This window comes from Barbus barbus (genome assembly GCF_936440315.1).
Source record: "Barbus barbus genome assembly, chromosome: 34".
NCBI lineage: Eukaryota > Metazoa > Chordata > Actinopteri > Cypriniformes > Cyprinidae > Barbus > Barbus barbus.
Window position 1 is genome coordinate 817,595 of NC_136762.1, and position 24,701 is coordinate 842,295.

At 36.8% G+C, this 24,701-nt stretch overlaps 2 protein-coding genes and 1 pseudogene across 3 annotated transcripts in view; 2 read left to right on the forward strand and 1 right to left on the reverse strand.

Moving 5' to 3' along the window:
• Window positions 1-4: 4 nt before the first annotated feature.
• LOC306853749 (kelch repeat and BTB domain-containing protein 3-like) lies at window positions 5-5,222 on the forward strand (annotated as a pseudogene). Its single transcript has 6 exons — window positions 5-216; window positions 1,133-1,298; window positions 1,578-1,626; window positions 2,944-3,357; window positions 3,431-3,838; window positions 5,032-5,222. The product of its transcript is annotated as a kelch repeat and BTB domain-containing protein 3-like (transcript).
• Window positions 5,223-5,234: 12 nt separating this feature from the next.
• Window positions 5,235-5,333, reverse strand: sln (sarcolipin; the record flags this gene model as incomplete). The annotated part of the gene is made up of 1 exon (XM_079392699.1): window positions 5,235-5,333. One exon carries the CDS (start codon window positions 5,331-5,333, stop codon window positions 5,235-5,237), a length of 99 nt encoding a protein of 32 aa, XP_079248825.1.
• Window positions 5,334-22,503: 17,170 nt separating this feature from the next.
• Window positions 22,504-24,701, forward strand: part of LOC306854576 (transmembrane O-methyltransferase homolog) — a gene marked incomplete at its 5' end in the record, with an annotated part of 605,488 nt that continues 603,290 nt past the window's right edge. The window contains 2 exons of the mRNA XM_079392712.1: window positions 22,504-22,765; window positions 24,071-24,267. Coding sequence (XP_079248838.1) covers window positions 22,504-22,765; window positions 24,071-24,267 — 459 coding nt within the window. The remainder of the gene's footprint in view (window positions 22,766-24,070; window positions 24,268-24,701) is intronic.

Genomic DNA, 24,701 nt, shown 5'->3' on the forward strand with positions numbered 1-24,701 from the left:
TAAAATGAAGCTGTCTGCTCTCCAGCTGATGGACGTGTCCGGCGGGTCTCTGTGTAACGGCATGTCGGAGCAGCGGTCAGTGTTCCTGGTGTCCGAGTCTCACGGTCAGCAGGGCTTCAGAGAGAGAGGAGTTCTGTTTGACTTCAGCGTCCGAGTGCAGGAGGAGACGCTGCCGTGTCACCGCTGTGTTCTCGCCGCATGCAGCGACTTCTTCAGGTGAATACAGCACATATTTCACATAAAAACAACCTGGAACAAACACCGCTCACATTGCCTTCATTAAATTCTTGCTGCACTTTAATAATATTTAATAACTTCAATAAATAACATACATTACTTTTCAAGGTTTGGGTTCTCTTCTGTTTATTTGATCAAAAATACTTTAAAAATAGTGAAATATTATTATAATTTCAAGTTTTTTCAACTGTTTACATGTAAAATCTTTACTTGTCACACAATTTCTGAAAGCTGACACTCAAAAAGCAGAAACACACACCAAATCTGCAAAACCAGACACTAATTTGACTTTGATAAACCACTTTTTGTAAAACAAAACACACTTCTCTATGTGACACACACAAATCTCACAGGAATTAATATTAGGTGTTTGCAAATGTTTGCTTTTGAGATGTGTTTGTGATATTTTGAATGCAGTGCTTCATTTTGTAAGAGATGTGAGGCATTTTGCATTTGGTGTGCAATTCTTGGATTTGTGTGTAAAGTTTTGAAAAAAGAGCCAAAGTTTTGAAAATGTGTAAGCAGCTGAAAAAACTGTAAAGCAGCTGTTTTCTGTGTGAATATGTGTTAAAGTGTAATTTATTTCTGTGATCTGCAGCTGTATTTTCAGCATCATTACTCCAGTCTTCAGTGTCACATGATCTTCAGAAATCATAATAATATACTGATTTACTGCTCAACAAACATTTCTGATTATTATCAATGTTGAACACAGTTGTGCTGCTCAATATTTTTGTGGAAACTGTGATGCATTGTATTTTTCAGGATTCACAGATGAATAGAAAGTTCAAAAGAACAGCATTTATTTGAAATAGAAATCTTTTGAAATGTCTTTACTGACACTTTTGATCAATTCAATGCTTCCTTGATGAATAAAAGTATTAATTTAAAACAGGGTGATGTTTGAGCTGGACATGCGGGAGCGTGATGATGGTGCCGTGACGCTCAGTAACCTCTCGCCGCAGGCCGTCCACACCTTCCTGGATTTTGTGTATTCTGGTGAAATAGAAATCAGAGAAGACAATGTGGACATGCTGTTTCAACTGGCCTCTTTCCTGCAGGTGAGACAGAACAAATGACGTGTCACATTATTATTGTTATTATTCGAGGATGGTTTTATTGTTTTTATTGCACTGAACACACAGTAAAAGGGGTATTTGACATCAGATGTGCTTTGTGATGTGAAAACAGTTTGCAGCTGAATAAAATAATGATAAAATTGATGTATTTGTGTTGTTTTACTATCACTGAGATTATAATGTAGCTTTTTTATATATATTTTGAATGAATTCTGTTTTTGTATTTTCCATTTTCATTTAAATTGTAGTTCTCTTTCATAGGTTCACTCAACGCTGCGTAGCTATGAGGCATGGGAAGCATTGCCCCAGGGTGTGCCGATTGTCTGAAGCCAGATGAGGCAGCGTGTTTAGCTCGGTGTGTTGGGTATATCGGTGTATATCGGTATATATCGGTATATCGTTCCCATTGCGTCATAGCTACGCAGAGGACATGGGTTACACGAGTAACCCGAGGCGTTTTTATTTTATTTGTTTAATTTTATTAGTGTTCATTTTTAGTTGTTTTTGTCATTTTTATTAGTTATTGTTTTTTTTCAATGTAGTATTTTTTTCTTCTTTTTTTTAGTTTTACTTTTAGTTATTTTAGTACATGAACTAAAACTAAACGAAATGAGAACTGTTGCATTGGCAACTAGCAGAAATAAAATATGTTGACCTTTTATTTCAGTTAATGCTTATTGTATTTTTATTATATATCCAGATAGCAGAGTATATATTATATGTTTATTAAATAGTTATATGTAATTTAGTTATTTTAGTTTTAGTTAACTATAATAATGCTGGTGTCAGGTGAACATATAAATCTAATTTACTGTGTATACTTCTTATGTTTGTTATTTTCCCCATGTTTTGACCATAATTTTAATAGTTTTGTAATTTAGCCATTTTTGTATTTGTTTTTACGGTGCTTTTGTAACATTCTGTCCAGGGATTAAAGATGAAAAATAGCCTTTATGCTACATCTGCTGTATTTATATAATGTTTATTAATGCGCATTGTCCCTTTTAAATTAAATTAAATAGGAATGATCTAATGGAGCCTTTTCACAAGCCTGTGATGACGTGTTTCAATGGTCATCATCAGCATCGTGAATCCTCAGCATCTTTTATATTTAGAATTTTTAAACAATGTATGCACATTTATATCAAATTTGTATCGAATTACAAAAAACTAGTTAACGCTATTGCGAGGGTGTTTATGAGGGATGGTAAATTTGACATTGTTCTCTCTTCTGAATGCTGTTATCAGTCTCTCAATCTTTCTGCTTTGATTCGAAGTGGTGAGTTTTTCTTGAGAACAAATGAGAATGCAAAAAATATATTTGTGGTCTCGGAAGTTTACCCAACTATGACGACTTCCGCTGCTGAGAAACCTGGACCTGTGAAAAAGGTGATTATGTTTCCATCCATTTATTTTTATGCGCGTTTCGAAATATCGTATAAAAAACGTTGGATGGAAACGCCAAGATGCGCATAAATTCTAAAAATGCACATAAAAAACGTATGCGCACATCTGAGTAGAATACACTTTTTATCCAATAAGAAAAAATGCGCATAAACTACGATGGAAACGTAGTTCAGAATAAATTCCTCGTCATTGAAACAGTGATGTGAGTTTGCGCTATGAGACGGGATAACTGGACTACCCAGCGGACCGACTTCCTCGGCTCCGGACTTTCTGGAGATGCCTGCGTGCATCTTAGAGCGCTGCCTGTCCTCAGACAGTGTCCCAGACGAGGAAAGCGTCCTGGATGCGCTGCTCTGCTGGACACGACATGAGCCGCAGTCGCGCAAAATCCTTCTAGCGAAGCTGCTTCCGCGGGTCCGTCTGCACCATCTGCGTCCATCTGCGCTGGAGGAGGCCAAGCGGCTGCTGAGCGCAGACGGATGCTGCATTAGCGAGATTAAACAAGCTCTCGCACGCGTTGATCGCTTCAGTGGATTGTTTTGTGATGCTCGGCCTTCTACGACATCCAGCTATATTTTTGTGCACAAAACCGAGGATAGCGGAGAGATTCGGTATGCGTTTTGTTACAACATTGGTGCGGATCTCTGGATGGAGCTTCCAAATGACGCCGCGCAGATTATAGACCGACCCGGATCATCGCTCACCAGTTTCGCTCGTCAAGTCCGTGTCCATCAACGACACGCTGTATCTGTGCGATCTTTAAAGTCTACAGCTTCTGTCCGGATAGTTGCGTTTGGAAGGGCGAAGTTCGAGTGCGCTGGGTTCAATGCGGGCGCCATCGGTGTGCGGGATAAGATCTACATTCTGGGCGGCGATTATTCGCCCGATGAGATCACGGACGAGGTGCAGGTGTACGACAGCCGACGGTCCGAGTGGCAGGAGGTGTCGCCGATGCCACGAGCGCTGACGGAGTTTCACTCAGGTGCTGAGCTTCAGCCGCTCCAGAGACCCGTGGAGGAGAGAACCACCCAAACGCCCTGAATTACACATCCGGGCCTCACTTATCACATGTTGTGCAGAAACCATCCTAAATTTGATCTTAGATCATCTCTCAAGTATTGCGCGTCTCTTTCAGATGTGAAATCTATGAATCGTAAATGATCTTGAACTTGCGCGCAAATGAATGTTTTCAGCTCTCTGCTTGTAAACGACTCCTAATTAATGCCATTAACATATAAAAGATCACCAGTCATCATCCAAATTCTTTAATTTAGAACAGCGAGCTGCAAGAGAAGCCTGCAGTACTCCGACAAGAACACGTGTGTAGTCTGCTCGGACCCTGAGCACTTTTCCACGTCAGAGACAGTTTAATGCGAGCGCTGGTGTAGATTGAAGTGTTCTCACGCTTTATAAACGAGGCCCCTGGAGTCCAGCAGGAAATCAACTCAACTGAGGCAATGATGCACTAATTAGTTCACCAGGAAATGAAAAGTAAATTGCGGCCGTGATTTAAAGGAATAGTTCACCCAAAAATGAGAATGTGCTCAGTCTCAGATCATCCAAGATTAGGATGAGTTTATTTCTTCATCAGATTTGTAGAAATGTTTCATCTTTTGTCTCCAGATGTTAACTGATGGACTGGAGTGGTGTGGATTATTGTGATGTTTTTATCAGCTGTTTGGACTCTCATTCTGACGGCACCCATTCACTGCAGAGCATCCATTGCTGAGACACTGATGCAGAGACACATTTCTACAAACCTGATGAAGAAACACACTCATCCTGATCTGGGATGATCTGAGAGTGAGCACATTTTCAGATCACTTTCATTTTTGGCTGAACTATTCCTTTAAATGTTCCTCGTCATTCTAAACACATCTGCTGTTAAAAAGAGAAAATTTGCCAAACTTTCTTCAGTAATCTCCATAAAACAACAGTTCATAATAATCACGCCTGTAAAGCTTCAGAAATGTCAAAAAGAGCACTATATTAAAACCTTTGAAGGCTTTATCTGAGAAAAGAGATTTAAAGCAAATTTTGCACACAAATCTATACAGTAATCTATAGATGATAGACATGTATACATCATTAGAGAACATTTAATGTAATTCAGTTCAGATTAACTCCTGAACTTTGTGATCTAGTGACAGATGAATATAGAAATGCATGCCGTAACACACAAACACACACAGTAGCATTGCCAAAGAGTTCTTTATTTAAACAAATAAAACAATGTCTTCACTCAACACATTGTTGCTGGTACTCTTTTGGCAGTTCATCTGAGTGTTTTTTCCCCAATTTATCACAGTAAACATTCAGAGTATCAAAGCATTTAACATAGGACAACAATCCAGATGGACAAACTGTGCTACTTTTGAAGGCATCATGAGACGATCCATCCTGACTGGCAGATCTTCCATCCGTCTGCAGAGACATCATCGTCCGGTGCTGGAGCTCATCTTCGCTGCTGAGGATGACGATGATGATGATGAGGAATGAGCTCTGGGCTCCTCATGCATCCTGATATTGTTTGACCAGTAACCACATGAGCAGAACTGTGATCAACACAATCATAAAGTTCAGAAATAGCTCCTGTGCGAATCGGTCCATCTGAGCGGTTCAGAGCAGAAGCACGACAGCTGGAAGACCGGAGATGACTGGAGCTCTGGATCAGAGACAGAGAGAGAGAGAGAGAGAGACAGAGAGATGTAGAAAATAGACAAGTATGCTGTTCATTAAGACAGCAGTCTATCCATATACAGTGGGGCAAATAAGTATATGATACACTGCCGATTTTTCAAGTTTTTCCTCTTACAAAGAATGGAGAGATCTGTAGTTTTCATCGTAGGTACACCCAACTGTGAGAGACAGAATATTTAAAAAAATCCAGAAAATCACATTGTATGATTTTTAAATAATTAACTTCCATTTTATTGCATGAAATAAGTATTTGATACAATAGAAAAATAGAACTTAATATTTGGTACAGGAACCTTTGTTTACGATTACAGAGGTTTCCTGTAGTTCTTGAGCAGGTTTGCACACACTGCAGCAGGGATTTTGGCCCACTCCTCCATACAGGTCTTCTCCAGATCTTTCAGGTTTTGGGCAACATGGGGTTTAAACTCCCTCCATAGATTTTCTGTTGGGTTCAGGTCTGGAGACTGGCTAGGCCACTCCAGGACCTTGAAATGCTTCTTACGGAGCCACTGCTTAGTTGCCCTTGCTGTGTGTTTGGGGTCATTGTCATGCTGGAAGACCCAGCCACGACCCATCTTCAATGCTCTTACTGAGGGAAGGAGGTTGTTGCCCAAAATCTCACGCTACATGGCCCCATCCATCCTCCCCTCAATACGGTGCAGTTGTCCTGTCCCCTTTGCAGAAAAGCACCCCCAAAGCATGATGTTTCCACCCCCATGCTTCACGGTTGGGATGGTGTTCTTGGGATTGTACTCATCCTTCTTCCTCCAAACATGGTGAGTGGAGTTTATACCAAAAAGTTCTATTTTGGTCTCATCTGACCACATGACCTTCTCCCATGCCTCCTCTGGATCATCCTTCACTTCAGACGGGTCTGGACATGTGCTGGCTTGAGCAGGGGGATCTTGCGCGAGCTGCAGGATTTTAATCCATGACAGTGTATTGTGTTACTAACGGTAACCGTTGAGACTGTGGTCCCAGCTCTCTTCAGGTCATTGACCAGGTCCTCCCGTGTAGTTCTAGGCTGATCCCTCACCTTTCTCAGGATCATTGATACTCCACGAGGCCAGATCTTGCATGGAGCCCCAGTCCGAGGGAGATTGACAGTCATCTTGAATTTCTTCCATTTTCTAATAATTGCGCCAACAGTTGTTTCCTTCTCACCAAGCTGTTTGCCTATTGTCCTGTAGCCCATCCCAGCCTTGTGCAGGTCTACAATTTTGTCCCTAGTGTCCTTAGACAGCTCTTTGGTCTTGCCCATAATGGAGAGGTTGGAGTCTGATTGATTGAGTGTGTGAACAGGTGTCTTTTATACAGGTAATGAGTTCAAACAGGTGCAATTAATACAGGTAACGAGTGGAGGATAGGAGGGCTTCTTAAAGACAAACTAACAGGTCTGTGAGAGCCAGAATTCTTGCTGCTTGGTAGGTGATCAAATACTTATTTCATGCAATAAAATGGAAGTTCATTATTTAAAAATCATACAATGTGATTTTCCGGATTTTGTTTAATATTCTGTCTCTCACAGTTGAGCTGTACCTACGATGAAGATTACAGATCTCTCCGTTATTTGTAAGTGGGAAGACTTGAAAAATCGGCAGTGTATCAAATACTTATTTACCCCACTGTATCTGTCTATTCATCCGTCCAAGTTTCACCCCCTGTTTGGCTTTGAATTTCGAACACAAATCTATCATTAGTTTAACTGCTGCGACACACACACTCACACGCACACACACACACACACACACACACACACACACACACACACACACACACTCACACTCACACTCACACTCACACTCACACTCACACACACACACACACACACACACACACACACACACACACACACACACACACACACACGTTTACTGTCCCTATCACATATCATAGACTATTATTTCTACATATAATCAATTCTAATGATTATAGATCCGTTTTTTTGATTTTTAAAGGTTCAGAGGTTTGGGGTTGGGACAATTGTTTTATGTTTTAAAGTCTCTTCGGCTCACCAACGCTGTATTTATTTAATCAAAAAATACTTTAAAAAAAGTGAGATATTATTATAATGTAAAACACGATGATCACATGATCTTCAGAAATCATAATAATATACTGATTTACTGCTCAACAAACATTTCTGATTATTATCAATGTTGAACACAGTTGTGCTGCACAATATTTTTGTCAATTAACAGATGAATTGAAAGTTCAAAAGAACAGCATTTTGTAACATTATAAATGTCTTTAGTGTCACTTTTGATCAATTTAATAGTTTCTGTCAAAAAAAGTACCGATCCCAAACTTTTGAACACTAGTTTAACATTTTTCATCCCAAATGTCTCCTAAGATTTTGACATATTTAAGGAGGTTATTTTCCCCTCAAACTAATACTACAAGCACATAATCATGCAGCAAAACACCAAACGGAGAGAAAACCACAGCACAGCAGAACCTGAGTTTGCATTAACAATGAAATGCATGCAGCAAAACTGCAAAAGCTTGTGCATCCAATCAACACATTATACACCCAGACCAGTCTGAAACATTGAAATGGCCTTAAATGAGATGAAAGGGCAAAGACAGAAGAACATCGTTCTGCAGATGTGGCTGGTCTGGATGCTTCTTACCTGCACAAGGTTGACCTGGAGTCTGTGTTACTCAGCAGATTTAAAGTGTCTGTGAGTCTAGCTGTCGCATCTCTCAGCTCTTAAAGCAGCCCCGCCGGACTGGACCGGACCGGATTGGAGCAGCATGGCTGAGGTCACAGTATTTAAGCGTCTGCGAGACTCAGCTGTGGGTTCTGGATCAGAGTCCAGCTGCTGCAGCTCTCCAGTGGGACGAGGGTGAGCTGAGTCTCTATTGTTAGTGGTTTACAGACTGAGCCTCAACACACATGTGACACGCATGACTGACAATATAAGAGCCTGTGTGTGTGTGTGTGTGTGGGGAAAAATCCATTTCAACAATTGCATTGAAACTTTTCATTTTGCATATATATATATATATATATATATGTATCATGCATTCATTCATTTTGAAAGTTAAAATAACAAAGTCAAAGTCGTGACGTATTGTCAAGTATGGTGACCCATACTCGAAATTGGTGCTCTGCGTTTAACCCATCCAAGTGCACACACACAGCAGTGAGTAGTGAACAAATGCACACACACACACACACACACACACACACACCGTGAACACACACCCGGAGCAGAACATTTGGCAGAACATTTGGTGCTTGTTCAGTTTACATAATCCAACACAATTCTTTACAACCAATTAATTTAATTAATTTGAGTTGAGAGTACATAAATGGTTTTACTTGTGTAACTAGGTAATCTGTAAGTGGATTTCCCCTTCCCAACATGCTTTGCACAGGGCTAGACAAGGAGGGTAAATGTTGAACTAAAATGTTATTTATATGCATTTTTTTTTCTATATTTGATCAAACTGAGTTGGCCCAACTCAATTACGTTTCATTGCATGAATTTAGTTTTTATGAGTTGGGGTTACACATATTTATTGGATGGAAATCCTGCCCTCAGTTAAATTCAGTTCATCCAATTAATTATTTTTTCCCCACTTCTCAGGTAACACATTTAGGTCATAAAAACAGTTCAGAAACATTGTTTTGAAGTGTTTCTGAAACGTTAAAATGTCCAGTTTTCTTACCATGATACAATATTATTTAAATGTTACAAAAATGTTTCTTACAACATACTTACAACTTAATTTTCACCCAAAATATCTTATTTGAACATTTATTTTTTTATATATGAGAAAGTTATAATATCCAGTTTTATTGTCGTTAGAATGTTGTTTAATGGTTCTTGAGATTATAACCTTATTTAAGTGCTTTATTTTCACCCGAAATACAACATTACTAGAACGTTTATTTTATATATATTATAAATATCTTGTACAATTTCTTGTAATTCTAACATTATTTCAAGGTTACAGAAATGTTTCTTACAGTGTTTTACTATATTTACACTCAGAATGTTACGTTATTTCATTGTTTATTTTTAATATTCTAAGAACATTAAAGTATCCGGTTTTCTTATAAATAGAATGTTTTTTAAAGGTTACAAAAATGTTACTTACAGCGTTCTATTAACTTTATTTTCACCCAAAATATAACATTATTTAAACGTTTATTTTTAATATTCAAGGAGCGTTAAAATGTCCAGTTTTCTTGTTGTTATTATAACATATAAAGGTTACAAAAACTTTTCAATATAAAACAAATATCTCAGACATGTTCAAACTGGATAATCTTATGAGACATTTTCATATGAGACATGTTCATAACATTATCTATATGCCTTTATGGACTTTATGCATAATCAATATTTTGATACAGGAGAGAAATATGTATGTGGTAGAAGTTTATTTTGAGAAATTTGCCATATAAAATAACTCAGGTTGGACCTATTGCTTTAAGATGATGGATTTTTTGGATGTTAAATATCTCATATTCCTATAAAATGCACTCTTTTTTTCCTTCTTTTTTGTAGTTCTGTTTAATTTATTTTTTGAAGACAATAATTCACCTAAAATGATCATTTTACTCGTCCTCATGTTGTTCCAAACCTGACTTTCTTTCTTCTGTGAGACACAACAGAAGAAAGAAAGAAGAAAAACACTGGACCTCATTTACTTTCATTGTGTGGACAAAACAAAAGAAGAACAGAACAGATAAAGAATTGCTCTTGTTGTCTTCAGTTTGAAGAAATAATTATTTCACTTATTTTGGAACTATGTTTAGTGCAAAATCTCACATTGGCTTGTCATATGTTTTAAAAAGCAATTTATCCCCAAATATTTTTTTAAATTCTTTGTATCTAGATGCTTTTAATTACTTTATATTTAATTTTTGCATTCATTTTTCATAAATTCATACAATTTTACACTCATAAATGTACATAAAAAAAAAAAAACAACATGATTTTTTATTTTCAAGAAAGATGTTGATATATATTCGAATTAAGGAAGCCTCTTCTATCAGGCCTACATATAAGCTCAAAATAAGTCACATTTATCTCTATAGCGCTTTATACAGTACAGATCGTTTTAAAGCAGCTTCACAGTATCATAACCATCTTGGTATGTTTTTGTTTATGTTAATTTAACATAAAAATCGCTTTTAGAATGTTAGTTTGAGCAGCTTCTGAATCGACCAATCATGTGAGGTTGTGGGCGGGACTATCCATTGGATTGACCAATAGTGTTGGGGGTAATGCATTACAAATAACGCAAGTTACGTAATCAGATTACTTTTTCAAGTAACTAGTAAACTAACGCATTACTTTTTAATTTACAAGATAATATGAGTTACTTTTTTCCAATTTATTGACTGACAGTGTGCTGTATGAACATGTTACTGTAGTTCTAGACTAAATATGAATGTGCTTTAATTCATCCCACTCACAAAAAACAGATTTAGTATTCATCAAAATGAATAAAAAATTCAATGTTTTCAAAAATTCAATGTATTTAATAAAATAGTTATTTACATTTTAATATTATATTATGCATTTATATTATTTTACAAACAAATCTAAATGGACATATAAAATATTTTTGCTGAGATTTAATGTAGTGACACAATTTTGCGTCGTGATTACGTAATGACGTCACAACATCATTTAACAATTTATAGCAACAAATCAAGCGTCCTTTAGCAACTTCCCCTGAAAATGAGTTGGCAACACTGTTAGAGTGCTGGACTCCTCCAGAAGATCCAGCGATGCCAAGCCTCCTGTCACCGAGCAGATCCACAAATAGATTCTTCTGCATTAAAAGTGACCATAATCCAGCTCTCCTTACATAATCTCTCAGAAACGACGCCCCTTTAAAGTTATGTAGGACAAATCAATCACAAAACAATGAAACGGAACTTTATTAATATTTTATATAGCCTACGTTCTCAAAATGTTCTTAGAACAACCTTCTCAAAATGTCCTTATGATGTTATTTGTGGGGCGAAGTCAGCTAAAATGGGCCATCAGGTAAAATGGGCCAAATAAGGTTGTAGCGTCATATCTCTTTAAATTTTTGACAGAAAATCACAATAACTGATCTTGCATTGTTGCTTCAACACTTGTTGACATGTAAGAATAATTTGTATTGCTCTGAGTTGTTTAAGGCGGGCAGGCAGAGTGTTACATGAAGCTTGTCAGAGAAACTGTAATAGAGCCTGACATAGAAAAGTTCATTAATCACTAATAAGGGTTCTAAAGCAACTAGAAGTAAGCTTACCAACAAAACAAAGGTTTATGAACAATATTTTGACATGCTCTTTCAAATACAAAAGGTTAATTTATAAAAGAAACTTTGATTTTTGTGAAAAAGTTAATTTTAGGTAGAAATGGCTGGTTAAGCTAAAATGGGCCACAATTTTGCATACACACACACACACACACACACACACACACACACACTTTTAGACAGATATTGAGGGTGAAAATAGGTTTATAGGCCTACTGTAGATATGTATCCATACAACATCTTAAGTCTTTAAAAAATAACATGCATGCACACGAAAGACAGCGATGCACAGAAACACACACCTATACAACATGATCAGTTCATTTTTAATTGCATTGTTTAATGAAATATTCATTCAACTTTCTATTTAATGAAATACATTTATGGTGTTGCTATGGCACACTAAAGACAATAGTGTCAATTTACTGTTAAAAATAAACTGATTTAAGCTGAAATGACCTGTGTTGTTCTCTTTATATTGGCCCATTTTACCTGAATGTTGTGCCTTGGCTCAAAAAGGTACCTGCTGATACTCTAACTCTCAGAACTTTCATACTTTTTCACATTTAAAAAATATAAATATATTTAAGAGACCCATGCTAATTTATAAAAATATCATTAGATCTCATGCATAGCTTATTTGATGGTATTAGAAGTCATTTACCAAAACATGGCCCATTTTAGCTGACTTCACCCAATCTGCATGTTCTAAGAAACGGAGTAAACGTTCAAATAACATATTTTGGGTGAAAATAAAGTTAGTACGATGGTGTAAGAGGTTTTTGTCTCTCTTAATAAAAACTCAAAATTTTTACATTCTTAGAATATTAAAAATAGATGTTTAAAAAAAGTATTTTGGGTGAAAATAAAGTTAGTAGAATGTTGTAAGTAACAGTTTTGTAATCTTAAAAAACCCGTCACCACAAGAGAACTGGACGTTTCAGTGTTGTACAAACATTTCAAACAATGTTCCCACAACGTTTTTATAACTTGTTACCTGCAAAGACCCAAATTCCAGCTAGCAACGTTCTCAGAACAAGGTTCTATCAAAACAACAATGTTATGAACAAACATTCTTCCAGTAATGTTAATAGAATGTTTGTTTAAAGTTATTTGGTCTATAATAATGTTTACAAAAAAAAAAAAAAAAAAACCTTTGGAAAGCATTTAAACAATGAACGTGCAACTAAAACTTTTCGGTAATAAAAAGTTCCATGAATGCTGTATACATAATATTTCTGTCCTAACATTTTGAGATCATTATTGAAGACCAGATAGCACCGAATTAACTTTCTATTAATATTACTAGAAGAATGTTTGCTCATAACTTTGAGAGAACCTTGCCAAAGTTCTGAGAACGTTCCTTGTTAGCTGAGATCATTTTCCTGTGATGTTCATGAGGATGTTTCAGTATGAACTGATGGTCAGAATCAGATCCTTTATATGTGATCATCTTAAATGATCACTGAAGTTGCTTGAAACAATCTTTAATATTTGCACAGAAGGTAAGCGGATCCTGAAGAGGCTCAGAGCAGCTCTGTGGAGGCTCATCAGGGTGTTGTGTTTTGATCAGCTCTCATACACGTCTCTAGTGTCCACAGGTGTTCGTCTATAAATACTACTGTCATTTGTTGCTATCAGTGTTACATGGGTGTCTCAAGAGACCAGCTCTATTTAAAACGCTTTGCGTTTCTTCTGTTAGTCTTTTGCCAGGACAATCAACACAAAAACACATGCTGGGGATCTGTTTCCTGGCGGCGTGACAGAGCTTCACATTAGTGAAGGGTTATGGGTGTTAACTAAGGACACAAGCATGGAAACAGCTTAGACTAGTCATTTAATTTCTTTTTTTTATGCAAGAAATTAAATGACTGGTCATAACTTTTGAAAACTGGTTGCATAAAAACACACATTGGTCTAATTTGTTCTAACACTTGGTTAACTGCTAGTTAGTCAGTCTAAAACTGTTCCCAGCTAACAACAATGAGTCCCTGCAGCACAAAAGCAGTCATGAGTAGCACAGGTATATCTGTAGCAATAGCAACAATACATTGTATGGATCAAAATTATACATTTCTCTTTTATGACAAAAATCATTAGGATATTAAGATCATGTTCCATGAAGATATTTAGTACATTTCCTACCGTAAATATATCAAAACTTAATTTTTGATTAGTAATATGCATTGCTAAGAACTTCATTTGAACAACTTTAAAGGAGATTTTCTCAATATTTAGATTTTTTTGCTCCCTCAGATTCCAGATTTTCAAATAGTTGTATCTCAGACAAATATTGTCCTATCATAACAAACCATACATCAATGGAAAGATTATGTATTCAGCTTTCAGATGATGTATAATTCTCATTTTCGAAAAAATTGCCCCTTACGACTGCTTTTGTGCTCCAGGGTCACAAATATGTTCTAAGAACGTTATACTAATATTACCATTAAGTTATAAAAACGTTATTTCTGAATGTTTGAGTTTTTTTTAAGTGTATTCATTTTTGTTGTTGTTGTTGTTATGCAGACATTAAGGGAACATTCCATTTTTCCATTTTGCAAACATTATATTTGCATATTTACATATTTATATTTACATTACATTTTATTATTTTGTCAAATTGGAGTAACTTGATTATTCTGTCTGTCTGTGAGTCTGTCTGTCTGTCTGTCCGTCTATGAGTCCGTCTGTCTGTCTGTCTGTCTGTCCGTCTATGAGTCCGTCTGTCTGTCTGTGAGTCCATCCGTTCGTCCTTCTGTCTGTCTGTCTGTGAGTCCATCCGTCCGTCCTTCTGTCTGTCTGTCTGTGAGTCCATCCGTCCGTCCTTCTGTCTGTCTGTCTGTGAGTCTGTCTGTCTGTCTGTGAGTCTGTCTGTCTGTCTGTCTGTCCGTCTATGAGTCCGTCTGTCTGTCTGTGAGTCTGTCTGTCCGTCTATGAGTCCGTCTGTCTGTCTGTGAGTCCATCCGTCCGTCCTTCTGTCTGTCTGTCCGTCTATGAGTCTGTCTGTCTGTCTGTGAGTCCATCCGTCCGTCCTTCTGTCTGTCTGTCCGTCTATGAGTCTGTCTGTCTGTCTGTGAGTCCATCCGTCCGTCCTTCTGTCTGTCTGTCCGTCTATGAGTCTGTCTGTCTGTCTGTCTGTCTGTCTGTCCGTCTATGAGTCTGTCTGTCTGTCCGTCTATGAGTCTGTCTGTCTGTCTGTCTATGAGTCTGTCTGTCCGTCTATGAGTCCGTCTGTCTGTCTGTGAGTCCATCCGTCCGTCCTTCTGTCTGTCTGTCCGTCTATGAGTCTGTCTGTCTGTCTGTCTGTCTGTCCGTCTATGAGTCTGTCTGTCTGTCTGTCCGTCTATGAGTCTGTCTGTCTGTCTGTCTATGAGTCTGTCTGTCTGTCTGTCTGTCTGTCTGTGAGTCTGTCTGTCTGTCTGTCCGTCTATGAGTCCGTCTGTCTGTCTGTGAGTCTGTCTGTCTGTCTGTCTGTCTGTCTGTCCGTCTATGAGTCCGTCTGTCTGTCTGTGAGTCCATCCGTTCGTCCTTCTGTCTGTCTGTCTGTGAGTCTGTCTGTTCGTCTATGAGTCCGTCTGTCTGTCTGTGAGTCCATCCGTTCGTCCTTCTGTCTGTCTGTCTGTGAGTCCATCCGTCCGTCCTTCTGTCTGTCTGTCCGTCTATGAGTCTGTCTGTCTGTCTGTCTGTCTGTCCGTCTATGAGTCTGTCTGTCTGTCCGTCTAAGAGTCTGTCTGTCTGTCCGTCTCTGACTCTCTAACCATTAGGTCACCACTTCCCACTGGTCATGATTCTCAGATCAGACTTATAACTTATATTTCTATGGCTTTCTTAGATGAGATTAGGTTTGTCATGTAAAAAGTCTGAGATCATTACCTTGGCTCTGCATGGCTTTAAATAGTTCATCAGATTCAGGATTGTGTTTATGTGCTAAATATATTCCTGAAATGTCAGTGGAGGTTCAAGGTGACAGAGACTGAGGGATGATTAACATTGGAAACAAAACCGAGAAGAAATTAAGCTTTCATGTTTAACAAGTGTTCAGAAATATGGTTTAATCATTGTTATGGTTTCTGTGTGTTTTTATTTGTGCTACCCACTGTCTGTTTATCAGAGAGTTATTGCACCGCATATACACTGCATGCCTGCAGTCACTGTGAATGAATGTGAATCTGTTTATGTTGAAAGCTGCACATGTAAACAGTTCACTGGGGGTTATATACAATCAGAGTGACGCTATAACAGCTCTTTACCATGCAAATAATAATGCTTTACACTATGTACAGACACACGGGCAATAAACACAAACACTGTCACTATTTCCAGAGTATTATCCACAGTCTTTGACAGCAGTGACACATATTTAGCCATTAAAGGGTTATATTGTTTACTCTGTTTATTTTATTTTTTACATTAGGATCCAGTAATGACCTCAATTATTTGTTGTGGTCATATGTCTTGAATGTGTCCATCTAGTGGCCACTGTCGTGTAAATGCAGGATGAATAGGACCATCGCAGGAGAACGACACTCATTTTCTGGTTTCCTTTATGCTGGCAAACATTAAATGTTCCCCAAATATTGGTTCATGGTTTCCATTTGATTATTTATTTGGGAATCACTTCCTATTTTAGAAACATATTTATTATGTTTATATTTTCCCAACTAAAATAAGTACATTCCCAGAATGTGTTTTCCCCAGCTAAAACTAAACTACGTTCCCGGAACATTTTAAGTTATTTGCCCAACTAACACTGAGGTATATTCCTAAAAAATATTAGAAATGTTGATTTTAAGTTTTTTTTCCCAACTAAAACTAAAGTACATTTTCAGAACATTTTAGAAACTTTTAAATTTTTTCTAAAACCAAAGTTTTACTTAAGTTTTTAGAAAAGTTGTTTATAAGTTTTTTTTAGTCATTTTTGTTTTCAAGTTTTAATTTTACTAAAACCTAAGTCCATTCTCAGAAGGTTCCGAGAAGCAAATCTCACTGGACTGGCGACAGAAAGCGTCTCACAGGCCTCTGAAGTGTTTTAATGCCGGTCATAAAGAACAGGATGCGTTTGATTCACAGGATGTGGAGAAACACAACACACACACACACACACACACACACACACACGAGTGTGCACGCGCGTCTCCATCATGTTTAATCTTCGTTCTGTGTGTGTGATCGCGTTGTTGATTCTCAGTGCGTCCAGAGCTGAAGAAGATGCTGCTGTTGTTGATGATGATGATGATGAAGGTCTGGCAGCAAACCCAGTGTCTGCGGAGTCGGGCGCCGTGCGCTCGGTGTGTAAGCCGGTTCCGAGCACGATGGGTCTGTGCTCCGGTATCGGTTACGGAGAGATGCGCTTACCGAACCTGCTGGGTCACGCAAGCGCGTGGGAAGCGCAGCAGCAGTCCGCCGCCTGGATGCCGCTGCTCGGTAAGCACTGTCACCGGGACACGCGGCGCTTCCTCTGCTCGCTCTATGCGCCGGTGTGTTTACCGGAGGTGGCGGCTCCGGTGGGGCCGTGCCGCAGTCTCTGTGAGGCGGTGAGGGACGCGTGTCTGCCCGTCATGAGCGCCTTCGGCTTTCCGTGGCCGGAGATGTTGCATCCCCGGAGAAACAGACCCGAACCGGGATGAAACCACCGACTCAACCGAAGGTTTGAACAACGCAATGCAAAAACACGGCATCTTCAAAATGACCTGTTTTTCTAAGTTTTTTAAATTGTTTTTATATAATTTTTGCATATTAAAGAAAAAATATTATCTACTCAACCATTATCCCATCCTCAACGAACCCAACCTCAACTTTGATACAAATCTGCTGTAGGCTACATTTATGATAAAATAGAAATAATGATAAAAAAAAAATATATATATATATATATATATATATTTTTTTTTTTTCATTTTTTTTTTTTCATACATACACACACAGTATACACTACCAGTCAAAAGTTTTTGAACAGTAAGATTTGTTATGTTTTTAAAGAAGTCTCTTCTGCTCACCAAGCCTGTGTTTATTTGATCCAAAGTACAGCAAAAGCAGAAATATTGCGAAATATTTTTATTACTTAAAATAACTTTCTATGTGAATATGTGTTAAACTGTAATGTATTTCTGTGATGCGCAGCTGTATTTTCAGCATCATTACTCCAGTCTTCAGTGTCACATGATCTTCAGAAATCAGAATAATATACTGATTTACTGCATTTATTATTATTATGATCAATATTTAAAACAGTTAAGTACTTTTTTTTCAGGATCCAAAGATAAGTGTTTATGTGAAATAAAAAGCTTTTGTAACGTTATACACTATACCAATCAAGAGCTTGGAGTCAGTATAATTTTATTTATTTTTATTTATTTATTTGGGGGGGGGGGGGGGTTATAGAAATTAATACTTTTATTTAGCAAGGATTCTTTAAATTGATCAAAAGTGATGATAAAGACATTTATAATGTTACAAAAGATTTCAGATAAATGCTGTTCTTCTGAACTTTCTATTCATCAAAGAAACCAGAAGAAATTATTTTTTCTGTTTTCAGCATAATAATAATAATAATAATAATAGTTTTTTTAGCAGCAGATCAGAATATTAGTATGATTTCTGAAGGATCATGTGACTGGAGTAATGATGCTAAATATTCAGCTTTGATATCACAGGAACAAATTACATTTTAAAATATATTCAAATAGAAAACAGATATTTTAAATACTAAAAGTATTTCAAAATGTTCCGTTTTTGCTGTATTTTGGATCAAATAAATGCAGGCTTGATGAACAGATGAACTTCTTTAAAAAACATTAAACATCTTACTGTTCAAAAACTTTTGACTGGTAGTGTATAATATATAGTAATAAAAATACACACCAAAAAATTAGTTGAACAGGTCATATATTTTGGGGTTGTATTCTCTATTTTTCACTTTTTAAAAAGATGCCAAGAATTGTTGCCAAATTGCGTAAAATCTCTGCACTGATGCCTTAATTTTCATAATTTGAGATATTGCATTACCTTTTTAATCTATTGAGAGTACGTAGGTACTTGCATTTAAACATTACACCTTTAAAGAAAACATCTATTTTTTTTGTTTTTTACTGATTTTTATAGTACTTTGTGATGACTGTACTAAAACCCAATATGTTTATTTTGTAATCAAAGAATAGTTTTGTTGTACATTTTGTTGGTTTTAACTGCATATTCTGACAAGCAACTCCTCTGTAAATATCCAGCGTTATTTCTGCGCTCAGATCAGACGGTCACGTGACGCTCCAGGTGAGACACAGGTGTAAGCGGAGGTCTCCTGCGCTCCATGCATTATTCAGACGGAGGAATCTGATTGGCTGCTGCATGAGCGTGTGTCTGCACACCTGTCGTGTTCCGTCTGTCTGTCTCTCTTCTGAACACCGTCGTCCTCAGAGTGTCTCCTGTGGGTCTAGAGAGTTCCGGATCTGGTAAAGTCATTTATTTCATTATGCTCAGATATCTGTGTGCAGGTGTTTGTTGGGATGAAACTGATCTGAGATCAGCTCAGGGTTGGGCTCGTGTCTTCAGTTACGTCTCTGGCAGGTGAACGGGTTTTGTCACATCACAGAGCAAAAACCAAGGCATTTTAATTATTTATGTGTGCTGGAGCTGAAGTATTTGCTATAGAGTAATGTCTGTAAGGTAAGTCCTCACTAGTGCTAATGGTGATGTACTGAACCTCTAGCAGTGAGTGTTTGTGCTTTTTCTGCTTTGAGAATGTTACAGTTAGTTTGCTAAAGTGTTTCTAGTGTGTTGCTATGTGGTTATTCATATTTTTAGTGTTGCTATGTATCATCTAGGGTGTTTTTAGTCTTTCTATGTGGCTGCTAAGGTGTCATGAGTCTTTTAACCCTTCTGCGGTCTTTATTTGTGAATCGCACTCATGGTCTTTACGGTAAAAAGTAACCAGACACCTGAAATGTAACTTCTTATTTTTTCAGTAAAATCATTGTAATACATTTTTGTTAAATAATATTTTTTATTTAGAATTTTTGAGAGGGTTTTTTGGTACTAGTTAATATTTATGCAGTAATTAACATCCATTTTTTACCACAACAATAATTTTAAAATATTTTTTTATATAATCTGGTAATCTGGTAAATATTTTAAATAAAATATTTTTTAATATAATTATATAATTTAAAAAAAAATTTAATTAACTTTTTAAAATTTATTTTTCAATTTTGGAAGGCAGATTAGCACCATCTGGTTTAAAAAAAAACATGTTATGCCATGCTGTGACCACTAGTTGCATGTATAGCTCTCTATACAACACCTTGTGAATTGCCTAGTTTAGACATCATTTTTATTAGGTCGGTGGGAGGTTTGAATATATATTTAAACAATCTCAAAGACTACTTTTTGTCAAGATATATTATTGTTAGAAATAGTGATTTGAAGTGTTAGTTTTTGCATTATGATCGGTCAAACCTGAACATTGTGTTAAAGAGAACGCAAGGAAGCATGTCGTTACCCATTTTTAACTCAGAATTTAACAAAAATTCAATTCATTCATAACACTTTGTAAACATTTTTCAATGAACGTCTATTTTTTCTAAACGTCTGAATGTCAGTGAACAGTAACAAAAGGAAACGGCATGAACAACAAGCTAAAATAATAGGAAGCATATAATAATGATCAAACAGTAAATGGAAAAGAGAAATAATAATAAAGTTATAATAAGTCATACAGAAAAAATTATGTTTTTCCTATCTTATGTGGCCTACTATATAATTATATGTGACCCTGGACCACAAAAAAATTCTGATTTATACATCAAAGCTGAATAAATAAATACAACTATTTGAAAATCTGGAATCTGAGGGAGCAAAAAAATCTAAATATTGAGAAAATCTCCTTTAAAGTTGTTCAAATGAAGTTCTTAGCAATGCATATTACTAATCAAAAATTAAGTTTTTATATATTTACAGTAGGAAATTTACTAAATATCTTCATGAAACATGATCTTTACTTAATATCCTAATGATTTTTGACATAAAAGAGAAATGGATAATTTTGTCTATATCACACTCTTGATGTTTTATAGTGTCATTCCTTCCTTTTTTCAGTATTGTGGCCGTTTTGTAGATTGTGCACACAGATTCTTTGAATTGTTGTTTATGTCCATTTCCCATTCGTTTCTTATGGTCGACCAAATGTATGACACTTTTTTTTTTTTAAGACCACTTCGCCTGTTCGAATCATGCCCTCAGTTTTTTTCTGAGTTCACATTCCAAGTGCCATAAAAGTCACCAAGTTTTGTACCATTCTGATGAAGTTGTGATATTTAAAAATTCAAAACATAAAATTCTCGAGTCAGAAGTGATGGAAGACCACAGAAGGGTTAATGTGTTGCTATGTGCAGGGCTGGATTTACCTCTTATTGTGACATGTATGTAAAACTATTTTTTTTGCCCCCCGCACCCTTATAGACTACTATTACCACCCCAAAACAGCCAACAAAATTCATCTCAATCCATATGAGAATTGTCAGTGTTCTCTATCGTAGAATTCCAGTGCTGATTAAAAACATTATTTTAGAGCGTAATGGAGGCTTGAGCCTTTAATATGCAGACTAATGCAGTTATGAGAGAGAGAAGCGTGTGTGAATTACCCGAGTCTGTCTCTTAACAGTGTTCGGCAGCAGCTCTACCAATAGCAAATATGCAAGTTTAACTCATACAAAAACAGCGATGTCACCTCCATGCCAAGAAATGTCATGCTTTTCAGTTGCAAAACTAGGCTACTTTATTGATAAAGTTTCTGTGCGCGTTTGATCCGCGTGTGCGTAAATGACTACAGTATTTGTGTTCATTTGCATGTGAAATAGTGGGAGAAATAACTGATTCGTAGATATTATCAAATAATTTCATTGCGAAAACATGGAACAAGTTTGTCATTTTTATCTTATGTAGTTTTAGTTTATTTTCTTGGTAAATTTATTTTTGGGGTTTGGTTCTTTCGCTGTTATAGGTACCCTGTAGAATAACAAGTAATTATTTATTCTTATTGTAATTGGGGCCCATGCACACACTGCAAAAAAGGCTTATCTTATCATTTTTGTCTTGTTTCTAGTAAAAACAAACAAACAAAAAAAAACTTTAAAAGGATGAAAAAGTTTTAGAATTTTTATAATATGTTAATGTAAAAAAAATTGTGTAATATAACTTGTGTTTGTTTGTTTGCTGGTTTTTATTGTATTTGTTACACTTGTATTTTTAAATTGTTTTTGCCATGATATATATAAATAGCCTAAGATGCTGACATGGAATTAAATAAAAAATATACTACTACTACTACTTAAATTAGGATGCATTTACTAGATAAGCACACTGATGTTAAAAATTAGTCTTGTTTCCAGGGGAAACAGCATTTTGCTTAAAATAAGTCAAATTATATTTCTGCCAGTGGGGTAAATATAATCTTGTTTTAATGATATTTTACTTACACCACTGGCAGATAATATTACTCTTTTTAAGCAAAAAGCACTTAATTTAGTTTTTTCCCCAGAAATAAGACTAAATATCTTATGTAATTTTGTTTATCTAGTAAATGCATCTTAATTTAAGAATTTTGAGATATTTTGACTAGAAACAAGACAAAAATACTAAGATAAGCCGCTTTTTGCAGTGCATGACCGTGGCTATGTGGTTTCTTGCATGTTCTGAGTGTTTCTTGTGCAGTTGCTAAGGTGTTCTGAGTGATTTTAATGTTGTTGCTAGGGTGTGTTGGGTGGTTTTGTACTGTCTGAAGTGTGTCTGTGTTCTCAGGTCAGAGCTGAAGATGGTTTCTCCTGCGATCGCTTTGGCTTTTCTCCCTCTCTTGCTCACGCTGATTATCCGTTACCGATATTACTTCGTGCTGCTGTATCGGGCCGTTCTGATCCGCTGGGTGCGGGACTGTCTGACGGGCCTCAGCCGAGAGGAGCGGGCGTTTCAGCACATTCTGACCCACGCCACACCTGGAGACGCCCAGAGCATCCTGGACACATTTGACCAATGGTGCAGCAAAGTAGAGTTCATCAGTAACATCGGGCCCAAGAAAGGTCATAAACACACACACATTGACACATCTATAGTCATCATGTGTTCAGGTGGACTCGCTTTTAACTAGGTCTTAGTGCTTATTTGTATTTTTAGAGGAGACATTTATTTTTCTAGTAGGTAAATTTGTGATTTACATCTTTGACCCCAAAACTCTTGCATTTGAAGCATCTGAATAAGAGCATCTTCTAAATGTAAATATAGATGGTATTTGACTGTGTCCCTGTGTGATTCTCAACCAGGGGGCCACAAGTTGACTTAAAATGAATTAATATAAGACAAAACAACCTTTTTAAAATAAGCTAAAACAAATAAAAATCAGGATGTTTTTATATTTAATTTAGTACTTTGATGAACAAGGATTCACAACAGCCTTGAAAAACATGGATATTTCAGGAAGGCTTTTTTTTTATAGTGTGATTACTACACCTGTAAAAGTCATGGAAATCAATAACGCAACAGCCATTTTCATAAAGCATATACATTTGTTATATCAAGCTCCAAAATATTTTATCAGGTAGAAATTGAGTAAAAAGGAAAGCCATTTCACTAAAGAAGTCATGTCACCTTTATTCCTTTAGCACTTTTTGCAGATTGTTTCAAAGCAGCTTCACAGTAATAAACAAAAAAATAGCAGTGTTAATGATACAAAATGTATCGATTATGAAGCAACTTCATTTTCAGTTATAAAGCAGCTCTACAGAAGACAATAGTGTCAATATTGAGATCAATTCAGATTGTTCTCATGGAGCACAGCTGGAAGAAAACAAAACCAGAGGTATTTTGCATTGCATGGAAGGATAGTATTTCTACCTACAGAACGGCTTAAAACTGCTAGATATACATTTACATTTAGGCATTTAGCAGATGCTTTTATCCAAAGCGACTTACAAATGAGGACAATAGAAGCAATCAAAACCATCAAAAGGGCAATAATATGTAAATGCTCTAAGGGAAGTTCTTACTTTTGCACTCATTTAGAAAACAAACACAACCCTAGGTATTTATTTGATACAGTGGCTAAATTAACAACAAATAAAGCATCAAAAGGTTCAGATATTTTCCAACAGCACACCAGAAATGACTTTGAGTTTTTTTACTTAGTTCTGCTATTTCCTGTTTATCTCTGTGAAGCTGCTTTGACACAATCTGTATTATATAAGGTGACTCATCCAATAGTCACTGCAGTCAAATCAGTAATATTCCTGGATATTAAGTGTCTTTTAAAAACATAAATAAGTACATAAACATGAATTAAGAAAGTAAATGGGGCCCATTCTTATTAAACATCATTGGCTGTCACACAGGTAAGATTCTGGACCGGCTGCTGCAGGAACACTGTCCCATCACGGTGCTGGAGCTGGGCACTCACTGCGGATACAGCACGGTCCGCATCGCCCGCTCGCTGCCCATCGGTGCCCGCATTTACTCCGTCGAGATGGACGAGAGAAATGCTCGGGTGGCTGAGAAAATCATCCGGCTGGCAGGTTTTGATGACGACATGGTGAGTTCATGAGATACATTTACATTCAGTCATTTAGCTGACGCTTTTATGCAAAGAGACTTACAATATGAGATGACAATAGAAACAATCAAAACCAGCAAAAGAGCAATAGTATGCAAGTGCTATGACAAGTCTCGGGTAACAGAGTATACGTAGCGCACACACACACACACACACACGTACATACATATAACAAAAAGAAAACAAGTAGATAGAATAGAGAAAGCTAGTGTTAGAGACCTTTTTTTAAAAGAAAACTAGCAGTTAGAAAACAACTAGAGAGTGCTGAGTTAGAGGATCAAATAAAGATGGAAGAGATGTGTTTTTAGCTGTTTCTTGAAGATGGCTAAGGACTCAGGTCATTCCACCAGGATTGAACATTTAATGTAAAAGTCTGTGAAAGTGATTTTGTGCCTCTTTGCTTCTAGAGGCAT